The sequence below is a fragment of the Bombina bombina genome, chromosome 4 (assembly GCF_027579735.1).
Source record: "Bombina bombina isolate aBomBom1 chromosome 4, aBomBom1.pri, whole genome shotgun sequence".
Taxonomy (NCBI): domain Eukaryota; kingdom Metazoa; phylum Chordata; class Amphibia; order Anura; family Bombinatoridae; genus Bombina; species Bombina bombina.
In genome coordinates, this window is record NC_069502.1 from 1,106,209,047 (window position 1) to 1,106,224,069 (window position 15,023).

At 37.2% G+C, this 15,023-nt stretch overlaps 1 protein-coding gene across 2 annotated transcripts in view; it reads right to left on the reverse strand.

The window, feature by feature from the left end:
- Positions 1 to 683: 683 nt before the first annotated feature.
- The window catches only part of TRERF1 (transcriptional regulating factor 1), a 508,752-nt gene continuing 494,412 nt past the window's right edge, over positions 684 to 15,023 (reverse strand). For both annotated transcript variants that reach the window (XM_053712363.1, XM_053712362.1), the window contains 2 exons: positions 12,204 to 12,412; positions 684 to 1,955 (listed from right to left, as the gene is read on the reverse strand). In XM_053712363.1, the coding sequence (XP_053568338.1) occupies positions 1,628 to 1,955; positions 12,204 to 12,412 (537 nt within the window). In that variant the 3' untranslated portion in view covers positions 684 to 1,627. The remainder of the gene's footprint in view (positions 1,956 to 12,203; positions 12,413 to 15,023) is intronic.

Genomic DNA, 15,023 nt, shown 5'->3' on the forward strand with positions numbered 1-15,023 from the left:
GTTGCAGAGCACTGCTGGTCCTGAGTGGGAAATGTCACTGACACAATCAACAGCGTTAGTTGCACAGCTGGGCCATGTGACTAGTATTGCTGAGTGGGTCAGCTACTGTTTCCGTGGTTCTCTGCAGGTCGTGAGTGGTACTTTAACTATGTGTTTAATCCTTTTGCAGTGTTCAAACACATAGATTTACAGTGATGCCTGAGGTAAAATGACTCTAACAATTTTTTTCACTATAATGGCCATTTAAAGGGTCAAGAAATTAAAAAACTAAACTTTCTGAATCTGTATGTACCTGACTGTACACTGTTTTATTACTGTGAATTGTATCCCAACGTCTGTACTACTTAAGTTTTGGCAATTCTACATACACTGTATATGTTTATAACAACCTCAATAAAAATAATAAAAAAAAAAACCCCTAAATCCCCCCAGAAACTTTCATTATTAAGATGGGGTGCTATTAAAAAAATTATACTTTTTTCTCTTGGTAGCCTAGCTGGCTCAGGAGCGTGCACGTGTCTGGAGTACTATATTGCAGCATATTTACATAACATAACATTGCTACAAACATGGCTGCCACACAGAGCTCAAGGCATGTGATCCTACTCAGGTTCTTTGACAAAGGACATCAAGAGAACAAAGTAAATTTAATAACAGAAACCAATTGGATTTTTTTAACTGCATTAAAATCAATCATAACAATTTTATTTAACCCTTTTAACAAAATCCCCAGGTTACTGGGTTACCCTGGGTTGAGCAGCCATACAAATTACATCATCAATATAAACTCTATTCATTTAAAACAAAACTGAAATACAAACCATTATTTACACAAAATAAACCCATCCTGACCCAGGACTTAAAGGTGCAACACCCACAACTATTGGGATAACAAAGCTGACATAAAAAAGCTACCAAAGTAACCAAAATCAAATATTATCTTCACCCATTCAACCAAAATACAGCCATATTTGTATATGTTCCATAGTATAATAGAGCAATGTCTGCTTTCTATTTGTTTAGATCCCTTGTTATTTAGTGGCTATAATCTTAGGCTTGTGACCCCGTTTAAACATAGAAAGAAACAGTAGGAAAGAATTGGGGACACTAGTGCTTTTAGAGAGTGAGAACTATAACACAGGATATAAAATATTTAGATAACTGTTTCTTTAAAACAAAAGACCTTAGTGGTTTCTTAATTAGGTAAATCAGCGACTTCAAATACATACAAGTCTCTTCATATCACAGTCTTTGGGTTACAATAAATGGCAGTAGCAGAGATGCCTTTAACAGACGATTTCTCCAAAAATGGCATTTTCCTTTTCAAACTCAAATCAGACACATGGAAAATAAATGGAACCACCTCGATTTGGCGCACATATTTTGGTGCTATGATTGGCACATTTTCTAGAAACATTGTTCTAGAAAAAAAAACAAAACATGAAAATATGGGTTCTTCTGTCCAAACTATATTACAAATCATTTGGTTTATTTTGATCTCAGGAAAGTGTGTTCTTTAAAAAAGGTTACAAAGTAATTAAAAAATATTTAACCATACAAGTAATAAACTCTCCTCTTGATATAACATTTTGACCCTGGTACTCTGCAAATGTGAGGGACATCGTTACTATAGGTCAGCAGTATCTTGAAGTAATTCTGCATCTTCATCATCCAGCAACAGATCCGTATTTATGATCTCTCTTTCCAAAACATCCTCTAAATCCTGAGCCACATCATCATCATCCAAAGCCTGCTCTATGTTTTTAATGAGGCTCAGATGATCAAAAGGCAATAAACTGTGATCTTCGGGTACAGTAGTCCTCATTACGGTCCGAGAGATGGTGTCAGCCATTTCTGCCGCTACAACTGCTTTCTGTGCTTTCTGCCTTTGCTGTTCCTCCTGCTGTCGGTGTGTTTTCATATGCGCGTTTCGACTTTTAATCTTGAAAAATACCCTATATATAAAAAAAACTCTATTAGTATTAGGCTCTGTTATATATATTTCAAAGTGATTACACAAATTAAATATAACTATGAATGTGAATTTGGAAAGACTAATCACAATCAGTTGGGAATTTTGCATACATTTATTACTCCAGGGACACTGCATTATTATTATTATTATTATTTATCTATAAATCATCATCAAAGTCCATAATCACAAAAGTAAATTGGCTTTTTTTTGTTCATTTGGGGACTATTTATTTCATATTCATTACTCCTGTAATTTTTATATAATTATTATAATGATTTATTTCTGAATTACCATCATATGTCACAGCAGTCCAAAATAAACTTTTATGATTCAAATAGGGCATGTAGTTTTAAACAACTTTCCAATTTACTTTTATCACCAATTTTGCTTTGTTCTCTTGGTATTCTTAGTTGAAAGCTAAACCTAGGTAGGCTCATATGCTAATTTCTTAAACCTTGAAGGCCGCCTCTAATCTGAATTCATTTTGACAGTTTTTCACCACTAGAGGGCATTAGTTCATGTGTGCCATAAAGATAACATTGAGCTCACGCACGTGAAGTTAGCACTGATTAGCTAAAATGCAAGTCTGTCAAAAGTAGACGTGCTATTCGTTTCGGCTGAATTGAGTTTTCGGACGAATTTTGTCTGATTCGATATTTCGAATTAATTCGAATGTCCGAATCGGCACCATAACTAAAATCCCGAAAAATTCCAAAAATTAATAAATCAGTTTCCAAATTTTCGGATCCATTCTTTATTCATATTCGGAATTTTTCATTGTTCTAATCTAAACCGCAGTTCCCTGACATCGCCAACACTAACTAAACATATTAACCCCTAAACCGCAGTTCCCCGACATTGCTGACACTAACTAAACCTATTAACCCCTAAACCGCTATTCCCAAACATCGCTAACACTAAACCTATTAACCCCTAAACCGAAGTTTCCCAACATCGCAGAACTAAATAAACCTATTAACCCCTAAACCGCCGTTCCCAAACATCGCCAACACTACTAACTAAACCTATTAACCCCTAAACCACCCACCCCCACATCGCAACAACCTAAATTAAAGTATTAACCCCTAAACCTAACACCCCCTAACTTTAACATAATTAAATTAGACCTAAATTAAAGTTACAATTATTAACTAACTACCTATTTGAAAATAAATACAAACTTACCTGTGAAATAAAAATAAAACCTAAGCTAGTTACAATATTACTATTTACTAACTACCTAGTTAAAATAAATACAAACTTACCTGTGAAATAAAATAAAAATAAAACCTAAGCTTAAACTAATAAAACCTAACATTACTAAAAATAAAAAACCCTGAGATTACTAAAAAAATAAAACTACAATTACAAAAAATAATAAACACTAAACTTAAAAAAACCCCAATAAAACACCATTACAAAAAATAACAAATTAAATTATCCAAAATAATAAAAATTATTCCTATTCTAATACCCCGTTTTAAAAACAAAAAACCCCACCTCAAAATAAAAAAAACCATAATCTATAATATACTACCAAGGTCTCTTAAAAGGGCCTTTTGTAGGGCATTGCCCTAAAGTTAACAGCTCTTTTGCAAACAAATAAAAACACCCCCTAACATTACAAACCCCCCACAAACCCACAAAATAAAAAAACCTAACTAAAAAAAAAATAATCTACCCATTGCCCTAAAAAAGGGCATTTGTATGGACATTGCCCTTAAAAGGGCTTTCAGCTCTTTTACCACCCTTAAAAGGGCATTTAGCTCTTTTTCGTCCCATTAAAATAAAAAAGCCCTAATCTAAAAATAACACCCCAAAAAAACAAAAAAAAATACCTAACACTAACCCCAAAATTGGTACTCACAGTTGCTGAAGTCCAGCGAAAGATCTTCATCCCAGCGGTGAAGCATCGTCATCCAGACGGCTCCATCTGTATCCATCGCGAGACCAGCATCTTCTATCTTTATCCCAGCGGAGGCAGAGCGGTCAGTGGATGCGCAGAGGCGGAGGTCCAGACGGAAGTCCAGGCGGAGGTCTATCGGTCCGACGTGGAGGTCCTCTTCATGCGATCGACCACTGCATACTGAAGATTCAATGCAAGGTACCCCTTTTATATTGGGGTTCCGTTGCATTCCTATTGGATGAAAAATTAAATTAAGCAAATAGGAATGAGAGCTGCTTAAATCCTATTGGCTGATTTAAACAGCCAATATGATTTAAGCAGCTCTCATTCCTATTGGCTGATTTTAATTTTTTAGCCAATAGGAATGCAACGGTACCCCAATATAAAAGGGGTACCTTGTATTGAATCCTCAGTGTGTGGCAGACGATCGCATGAAGAGGACCTCCACGTCGGACCTCCGCTCATTGACCGCTCCGCCTCCGCAGGGATGAAGAAGATGCCGGTCCCGCGATGGATGAAGATGGAGACGTCTGGATGAAGATGCTTCGCCACTGGGATGAAGATCTTTCGCCGGACTTCAGCAACTGTGAGTACCAATTTTTGGGTTAGTGTTAGTTTTTTTGTTTGTTATTTAGGGGTGTTTTTTTTTTTAGATTAGGGCTTTTTTTATTTTAATGGGCCGAAAAAAAGCTGAATGCCCTTTTAAGGGCAGTAAAAGAGCTGAAGTTTTTTTTTAGTTAGTTTTTTTTTTTTTGTGGGTTTGGTGGGGGGGGGTTTGTAATGTTAGGGGGTGTTTGTTTTTATTTTTTAGCAAAAGAGCTGTTAACTTTAGGGCAATGCCCTAAAAAAAGGCCCTTTTTAGGGCCCTTGGTAGTTTATTATAGATTATGTTTTTTTTATTTTGGGATTTTTTTTTGTTTTTTTTTAAACGGGGTATTAGAATAGGAATTTTTTTTTTATTTTGGATAATTTCGTTTGTTATTTTTTGTAATGGTATTTTTTTTTTTTTTTTTTTTAAATTAGGCATTTTTTATTTTTAATGGGCCGAAAAAGAGCGGAATGACTTTTAAGGGCAATGCCCATACAAATGTCCTTTTCGGGTAATGGGTAGATTAGGTTTATTTTTATTTTGTGGGTTTGGCGGGTGGGGGTTTGTAATGTTAGGGGGTGTTTGTTTTAATTTTTTTGCAAAAGAGCTGTTAACCTTAGAGCAATGCCCTACAAAAGGCCCTTTTAAGGGCCCTTAGTAGTTTATTATAAATTAGTTTTTTTATTTTGGGTTGTTTTTTTTGTTTTTTTTTTAAACGGGGTATTAGAATAGGAATAATTTTTATTTTTATGGATAATTTTGTTTGTTATTTTTTGTAATGGTAATTTTTTTTATTTTTTGTAATTTTAGTGTTTATTATTTTTTGTAATTGTAGTTTTAATTTTTTAGTAATCTTTGTTTTTTTATTTTTAGTCATGTTAGGTTTTTTATTTTTACTCATGTTAGGTTTTATTAGTTTAAACTTAGGTTTTATTTTTTATTTCACAGGTAAGTTTGTGTTTATTTTAACTAGGTAGCTAGTAAATAGTTATATTGTAGCTAGCTTAGGTTTTATTTTTATTTCACAAGTAAGTTTGTATTTATTTTTAAATAGGTAGTTAGTTAATAATTGTAACTTTAATTTAGGTCTATTTTAATTATGTTAAAGTTAGGGTGCGTTAGGTTTAGGGGTTAATATAGTTTAATTTAGGTTGTTGCTATGTGGGAGGTGGCGGTTTAGGGGATAATAGGTTTATTTAGTGTTTTCGTTAGTGTTGGCGATGTGGTAGTACGGCGGTTTAGGTTTAGTTAGTGTCGGCGATGTTGGGGAACTGCGGTTTAGGGGTCAATAGGTTTTGTTAGTGTCGGCGATGTCAGGGACTGCGGTTTAGGGGTTAATAGGTTTAGTTAGTGTCTGCAATTTTGGGGAATGGCGTTTTAGGGGTTAATAGGTTTATTTAGTGTCGGTGATGTGGGAGGCGGCGGTTTAGGGGTTAATAGCTTTATTTAGTTCGGCGATGTGGGTAGCGGCGGCAGTTTTAAATAATTTTGTTTCAGCAATCGCCGGCATATTAGTTATGTTAAGTTAAATCGTTTTTTTTTCGGATCCTTTTGTTTTTTCGGATCCATTCTTTATTCATATGCATTATTCTATTCTAAACTTCAGAACAGAATAATGCAAATGAATAAAGAATGGATCCAAAAAAACGAACGGATCCGAAAAAACGATTTAACTTAACAAAACTGATTTGCCAAACAATTTTTTTTTTAAACTTAACTAAACTAATTTGCCGAAACAAAATTACGCCTAGATTTAGAGTTCTGCGGCCAAAGGGGTGCGTTAGCTACGCGTGCTTCCCCCCCCCGCACCTTTTAAATACCGCTGGTATTTAGAGTTCACAGAATGGTTGCATTAGGCTCCAAAAAGGGAGCGTATAGCATAATTTACCGCCACTGCAACTCTAAATACCAGCGATGCTTACGGACGCGGCCAGCTTCAAAAACGTGCTCATGCACGATTCCCCCATAGGAAACAATGGGGCCGTTTGAGCTGAAAAAAAAACTAACACCTGCAAAAAAGCAGCGTTCAGCTCCTAACGCAGCCCCATTATTTCCTATGGGGAAACACTTCCTAAGTCTGCACCTAACACCCTAACATGTACCCCGAGTCTAAACACCCCTAGCCTTACACTTATTAACCCCTAATCTGCCGACCCCGCTATCGCTGACCCCTGCATATTATTATTAACCCCTAATCTGCCGCTCCGTACACCGCCGCAACCTACGTTATCCCTATGTACCCCTAATCTGCTGCCCCTAACACCGCCGACCCCTATATTATATTTATTAACCCCTAATCTGCCGCCCCCAACGTCGCCGCCACCTACCTACACTTATTAACCCCTAATCTGCCGACCGGACCTCACCGCTACTCTAATAAAGTTATTAACCCCTAATCCGCCTCACTCCCGCCTCAATAACCATATAATAGTATTAACCCCTAATCTGCCCTCCCTAACATCACCGACACCTAACTTCAAGTATTAACCCCTAATCTGCCTACCGGACCTCACCGCTACTATAATAAATGTATTAACCCCTAAAGCTAAGTCTAACCCTAACCCTAACACCCCCCTTAGTTAAATATAATTTTTATCTAACGAAATAAATAATTTCTTATTAAATAAATTATTCCTATTTAAAGCTAAATACTTACCTGTAAAATAAACCCTAATATAGCTACAATATAAATAATAATTATATTGTAGCTATTTTAGGATTAATATTTATTTTACAGGCATCTTTGTATTTATTTTAACCAGGTACAATAGCTATTAAATAGTTAAAAAAAGTTAAAAAGTTAAACTATTTAATAGCTACCTAGTTAAAATAATTACAAAATTACCTGTAAAATAAATCCTAATCTAAGTTACAATCGGAACAGCCAATAGAATGCAAGCTCAATCTGATTGGCTGATTGGATCAGCCAATCGGATTGAACTTGAATCTGATTGGCTGATTCCATCAGCCAATCAGAATTTTCCTACCTTAATTCCGATTGGCTGATAGAATCCTATCAGCCAATCGGAATTCGAGGGACGCCATCTTGGATGACGTCCCTTAAAGGAACCGTCAGTCGTCGGGTAGTCGTCGGCCAGGATGGATGTTCCGCGTCGGCTGGATGAAGATGGAGCCGGAAGAAAGAAGATTGAAGATGCCGCTTGATATAAGACTTCAGCCGGATGATGGACCTCTTCAGCCCCCGCTTGGATCAAGACTTCAGCCGGATGATGGACCTCTTCAGCCCCCGCTTGGATCAAGACTTCAGCCGGATGATGGACCTCTTCAGCCCCCGCTTGGATCAAGACTTCAGCCGGATGATGGACCTCTTGAGCCCCCGCTTGGATCAAGACTTCAGCCGGATGATGGACCTCTTCAGCCCCCGCTTGGATCAAGACTTCAGCCGGATGATGGACCTCTTCAGCCCCCGCTTGGATCAAGACTTCAGCCGGATGATGGACCTCTTCAGCCCCCGCTTGGATCAAGACTTCAGCTGGATGATGGACCTCTTCAGCCCCCGCTTGGATCAAGACTTCAGCAGGATGATGGACCTCTTCAGCCCCCGCTTGGATCAAGACTTCAGCCGGATGATGGACCTCTTCAGCCCCCGCTTGGATCAAGACTTCAGCCGGATGATGGACCTCTTCAGCCCCCGCTTGGATCAAGACTTCAGCCGGATGATGGACCTCTTCAGCCCCCGCTTGGATCAAGACTTCAGCTGGATGATGGACCTCTTCAGCCCCCGCTTGGATCAAGACTTCAGCAGGATGATGGACCTCTTCAGCCCCCGCTTGGATCAAGACTTCAGCCGGATGATGGACCTCTTCAGCCCCCGCTTGGATCAAGACTTCAGCCGGATGATGGACCTCTTCAGCCCCCGCTTGGATCAAGACTTCAGCCGGATAATGGACCTCTTCAGCCCCCACTTGGATCAAGACTTCAACCGGATGATGGACATCTTCAGCCCCCGCTTGGGCTTGGATGAAGACTTTGAACCCTCTTCTGGACGGATCGATGATACCCGGCGTGGTGAAGACAAGGTAGGGAAATCTTCAGGGGCTTAGTGTTAAGTTTATTTTAGGGGGGTTTGGGTTAGATTAGGGGTATGTGGGTGGTGGGTTGTAATGTTGGGGGGGGTATTGTATGTTTTTTTTACAGGCAAAAGAGCAGAATTCTTTGGGGCATGCCCCGCAAAAGGCCCTTTTAAGGGCTGGTAAGGTCATAGAGCTTTTCAATTTTTATTTTATAATAGGGTAGAGCATTTTTTTATTTTGGGGGCTTTGTTATTTTATTAGGGGGCTTAGAGTAGGTGTTATTAGCTTAAAATTGTTGTAATATTTTTATAATGTTTGTAAATTATTTTTTTATTTTTTGTAACTTAGTTCTTTTTTTATTTTTTGTACTTTAGTTAGTTTATTTAATTGTATTTATTTGTAGGTATTTGTATGTAATTAATTTATTGATAGTGTAGTGTTAGGTTTAATTGTAGATAATTGTAGGTATTTTATTTAATTAATTTATTGATAGTGTAGTGTTAGGTTTAATTGTAACTTAGGTTAGGATTCATTTTACAGGTAATTTTGGAATTATTTTAACTAGGTAGCTATTAAATAGTTATTAACTATTTAATAGCTATTGTACCTGGTTAAAATAAATACAAAGTTGCCTGTAAAATAAATATTAATCCTAAAATAGCTATATATTTCTATTGTAGCTATATTAGGGTTTATTTTACAGGTAAGTATTTAGCTTTAAATAGGAATAATTTATTTAATAAGAAATAATTTATTTCGTTAGATTTAAATTATATTTAACTTAGGGGGGTGTTAGGGTTAGGGTTAGACTTAGCTTTAGGGGTTAATACATTTATTAGAGTAGCGGCGAGGTCCGGTCGGCAGATTAGGGGTTAATACTTGAAGTTAGGTGTCGGTGATGTTAGGTAGGGCAGATTAGGGGTTAATACTATTTATTATAGGGTTATTGAGGCGGGAGTGAGGTGGATTAGGGGTTAATAACTTTATTAGAGTAGCAGTGAGGTCCGGTCGGCAGATTAGGGCTTAATAATTGTAGGTAGGTGGCGGCGATGTTGGGGGCGGCAGATTAGGGGTCAATAAATATAATATAGGGGTCGGCGGTGTTAGGGGCAGCAGATTAGGGGTACATAGGGATAATGTAGGTTGCGGCGGTGTGCGGTCGGCAGATTAGGGGTTAAAAAAAATTATTAGAGTGGCGGCGATGTGGGGGGACCTCGGTTTAAGGGTACATAGGTAGTTTATGGGTGTTAGTGTACTTTAGAGCACAGTAGTTAAGAGCTTTATGAACCGGCGTTAGCCCAGAAAGCTCTTAACTCCTGACTTTTCTCTGCGGCTGGAGTCTTGTCGTTAGATTTCTAACTCTCACTTCAGCCAACACTCTAAATACCGGCGTTAGAAAGATCCCATTGAAAAGATAGGATACGCAAATGGCGTAGGGGGATCTGCAGTATGGAAAAGTCGCGGCTGCAAAGTGAGCGTTAGACCCTTTCCTGACTGACTCTAAATACCAGCGGTAGCCCAAAACCAGCGTTAGGAGCCCCTAACGCTGGTTTTTGACGGCTAACGCAGAACTCTAAATCTAGGCGTTATTTATTTAACTAATGAAATTTAGCGTTGCACATGTCTAGTCAAAATAACTGAAATAAGGGGGCAGTTTGCAGAGGCTTAGATACAAGGTAATCACAAAGGTAAAAAGTATATTAATTCAACAGTGTTGGTTATGCAAAACTGGGGATTGGGTAATAAAGGGATTATCTATCTTTTTAAACAACAAAAATTCTAGTGTTGACTGTCCCTTTAATTGCATAGATTTTCTTTTGTTGTTATAAACACTCATAAGTATATTCTTTATGTTATGCTATTTCGATCCTTCCTCTTTCAATATTCATTACTTTTATTTTTGTTATTTAAGATGTTTAGTTCTCATATTGACCATATTTCACTTTCGTATTTGGACACAAGTACCCTTTATGGAAAAGAGTGGGACAGCGCAAAAAAATGTTTGTTAAAAAAATAAAAAAAATTATATTCAAATAATCAAATCAAATAATTCAAATTAGTAAAATATTTAATAATTCATAGAAAAAATGGGTACATTACAAAGTAAAACTTTACAGAATACTTGCACTTAAAACGTCTTGAGCATAAAAAGTCTCTCAGCTGCAAACAGTAAGCTCCAGTTTACACAGTAAAAGTTGGTCTATCCTTCGAAAACCTTTTAAAAAGCCACTTAATTGAATATAATTTTTTTTCAAAATACAAAACATGTTTGCGCTGTCCCACTCTTTTCCATAAAGGATACTTGTGTCTTAATTATTATATATTCAGGATAGCTGCAAGTATATATATTTTATTTTTCTCTACCAAGGTATAGAGGTTATGTAAATATTTCTGTATACTAAATTTTATTAATTTTTCACAAATTATATATAGATTTTTTAATATGTTTAAATTTGCATACTGCAGACTGGATATTGCTTTATGTATGAAAGCAGTTTCTTATAAATATAATATTTTTATTAGAAATAAAATTATTATAATTTAAACCACAATTGAAAATCCTTTTGAAAAAAGATAAAAGATGGGAGTGAAACCTTCTTGAAAGAAAATTAAAAAATACATTATTTTTCTCTCTTTTGAAGTATTACATAATTGTAAAAGTTGCTACCAGCTAAATAATACTAATTCTCCTAATTGTCACAATGTAACTAAAGCCTGAAGAGGAATGCATTAAACTAAAGAAAAAAAACCAATGAACTAGGAAGGTTAAAAAATGTGTTCTGGTTATGGACCATCTAGACATAAACACATGTCAAATGATGCTGGACTTTAAGGACCTTGTTGATAAGTATACATGTCCAGATATCTGTGCTATTATATTTAGGCTTTTTTTCTGCCTCGTGTGCTGTCTCCACTAGGGATGCTTTAACAAGTGAAAGTATATCAATTGCTAGATAAAATATTTGGTCATTGATGTGCAAACTACTCCAATAGTTAAAATGGCAGTAAACACTTTGACATTGTGACATCAAATGTTTAATTCAACATAATCCTAGCGTTTCTGAAATGTTTCCACCTTTTAGCCAATAGCATTGCGGGAAATCCGGCTTGGATCCACATATTGCATGCTATTGGCTAAAAGGTAGAAACGTCACCTCTCTGCCAGATAGCGAAGATAGTGTTCTGCCAGTTGACTGCCTTAGCAGCTCAGTGAAGGCAATCGCTAGGAACAAATAAAGGAGCTTTTAGCATGAAGTATTTTATACTTCATGAATGAGTCCCCTTTATTTGTTCCAATGGTAAACCTAGCGTTTTAGAAACGCTAGGATTTACCATCACTTTAAGTCTGAAAATGAAGAGCTTTCCAATTATGAGAGCTGAAATAGCTTCACAAACCTAACCCTGCCATATATCTGTACCTAAATGGCTTCAGGAACTGCAAAACAATGATACCTTTGCTAGGTGACAAGCCCTGATTAGCAACTCCATATAAGGCAAGTGGTGGGTGGAGTTTGTCTATTGAAAAACAATTGCATCAAACAAGGGGTTTAATTCAATCAAAACATTTTCAAACGTGTTCACTATTTTAATTTATTGCAAGGCTGCAGATTTTTTTTTTTAGTTACAGGTGTTTACTGTCTCTTAAAAGGTTAATTAAAGTAAAAAGTAAACTGAATATCAGTAACAATAGACACTTACTTGCCGCAAACCTTGCAAGGAAAGACCGTGGCATGGTCAGTCTCGCCACTGGTGGTGCTGTGAGCGGGAGAGCTCTTCACTGAGCAGTACCCACTCTGAGAACTTGGCTTCTGCTTGGTGTTAGCAACAATTGGAACTATTCTGCCTGGAATACTTGTTCCTCCATGAATACGAGCATGGCCATTCAAAGCCTGCCTGGAGCAAAACATCTAGAAACCAAGTAAAATGCCCAATTACAACAAAATAGATTTTTTTAGGGAAATAAAATCATATGTGATGTTAACATGGTCAACATATTCCACAGCGCTAAAGACATGGGTCTAATATGCAAGGTAACAATTATGGGAGACAAAGGGATAGAGGGCCCTGCCAAGAGTTTCACTATTGTAAATCATCTCTCATGAAGGTGATCCGCAAAGCAGCTAGACTTGTAGGCTGACAACATGCTAAGGGGGTTCAAGGGGATAGATAAAAGAAGGAGAGGAAATAAGATAGAAAAATGTTAGTGTTTATTATATGCATCCCTGAACAGTAGCGTCTTTAAGGAGTGCTTGAAAGTTTGAAAACTAGGGGAGAGTCATGTAGTACGGGGCAGAGAGTTCCACAAAATAGGGGCAGTCTAGAGAAGGCTTGTAGACGGGAATGTGAGGAGATAATGAGAGGAGGTCATGAGCAGAGCGAAGGGGACGGGAGAGTATCTGGAGACTAGGTTGGAGATATAGGGTAGAGCAGTGTTATTGAGAGATTTAAAAATTAGAGTCAGGATTTTATGTTTTATTCTGGAGGTTAGAGGAAGCCAGTGAAGAGACTGGCAGAGGGGTGCAGCAGATAAGGAGCGACATGTAAGGATGATCACCCTGGCAGAGGCATTTATTATGGATTGTAAGGGAGATATACTGCAGCTAAGGAGGCTGGAGAGGATGGAGTTGCAATAGTCAAGGCAGGAAATGATGAGAGTGTGGATTAAAGTCTTAGTTGTGTTTTGTGTGAGTTAGTGGCAAATTTTGGAGATGTTTTTGAGGTGATGGCGGCAGGGATTGGCCAAAGACTAGATGTGGGAAGTGAAAGAGAGATCTGAGTCAAGTGTGATCCCAAAACATCGGGCATGCAGGGTTGGGGTAATGATGTTATTATCAACAGTTAGAGAAAGTTGGGGGTAGGGATTTTGGAAGAAGAAGGGAAAATAAGGAGCTCAGTTTTGGAGAGATCTAGCTTAAGGTAGTAAGAGGACATCCAGGAGGAAATATTAGAACTATAGTTAGTGACATAAGTTAGTAAGGAAGAGAATAGGTCTGGTGCAGAAATGTAGATTTAGGTACCATCAGCATACAAATGGTATTGAAACCCATGAGACTGTATTAAGGAACCTAAGGATGAAGTATAAATTGAGAAGAGATGGAGAGCCTTGTGGTACCCCAACAGAAAGTGGTAAAGGGTCAGAGGATGTGCCAGAGATGGTAACACTAAAGGTCCAGTTAGACAGGTAAGAGAAGGGCCATGAGAGAGCTGTGTCACAGATGCCAAAATATTGGAAGGTTTAGAGCAAGAGAGTGTGGTCAACATATGTTAAAGGGACACTATACTCAAAATGTTTAAATCGCTCATATGAAAGGACAGTATTTAAATGTGTTGACATTTTTTTCTGAAGAAATATTTAGTAAAAACTGTTTTAATTTTAAACTAATATGTCAGTATCACTTGTGGGCTTCCAACTTATGCTCATTAGCTTATAGATACTTTCTACTAATACTCAATAAGAATTAGCAGGATGTACCTATCAGTGACTATCAGCCACAATGCCTTAGTAGGAAGCACACAACTGATACTGCTGTATTAGTTTCAGTTTAAATTTAAAGGGACATTTAATGGACAGTCAAATCAAAATTAAACTTTGATAATTCACCGACAGCACACAATTTTAAACAACCTTATAAATTCCCTTCTATTATCTAAATGTGCACAATTTTTTTTATAAGAACACTTTCTGAGGCACCAGATCCTACTGAGAATGTTTAAGATTCACAGGGTATGATGTACGTAAATGCATTTTGTGATTGGCTGATGGTTGTCACATGATGCATTAAGAAGGAAAATGTAACAAACTTTAACATATGTCAGAAAAAAATCTGCTACTCATTTGAAATCCCCCCCCCCCCAATATATTTCTTTTTATTGAGGAAATAAGCAAAGTAGCATCCAATCAACAGTACAGTTAAAACATGTATAGACAATTGTCACAAATGTCAGATGCCAGGTACAGATAGCACTAAATGAGTAATATTTGCGCTATGAGCATGACAAGTAGAGAGTCAATTGCTTTTTAAAGAAAAAGAAGAGTAATCATTCCTAGTAGTGCTGTGCATCCTCATTGTGTTCTTTCTCTATATATTGTGTCTTCCACTTTTCACTTTACCACGATTCATAGATATGAAGTGTCCATGTATAGTCATGTAGTACACTAGGACCTGTCCCAAGTCTCTTGTAACTTAAGTTTTGTAATTAGGACCACACCTCATGAGCACTTTTAGAGTATATGGTATTAAACATACAAAAAAGAAACTTATGTATGGCATAATTATATAACAAGTGAAAAAGGTTTAGAAATATATTGATCAATATAAAACCCACAAAAAAACACTTTAGATTCTAGAACATATACACAACTTGTTCTCTCTCCAAACAATTATGTATGTTCATGTCCAGGACACTAGCAGAGAGGAAGGGAGAGAGAGGGAACAAAAATGATGGGAGAAGGGAGAGAGGAGACGTCTAGCATCCTGGGATGGGCAGACACTACCTAACTCTGCCTAAGGTTGCGGA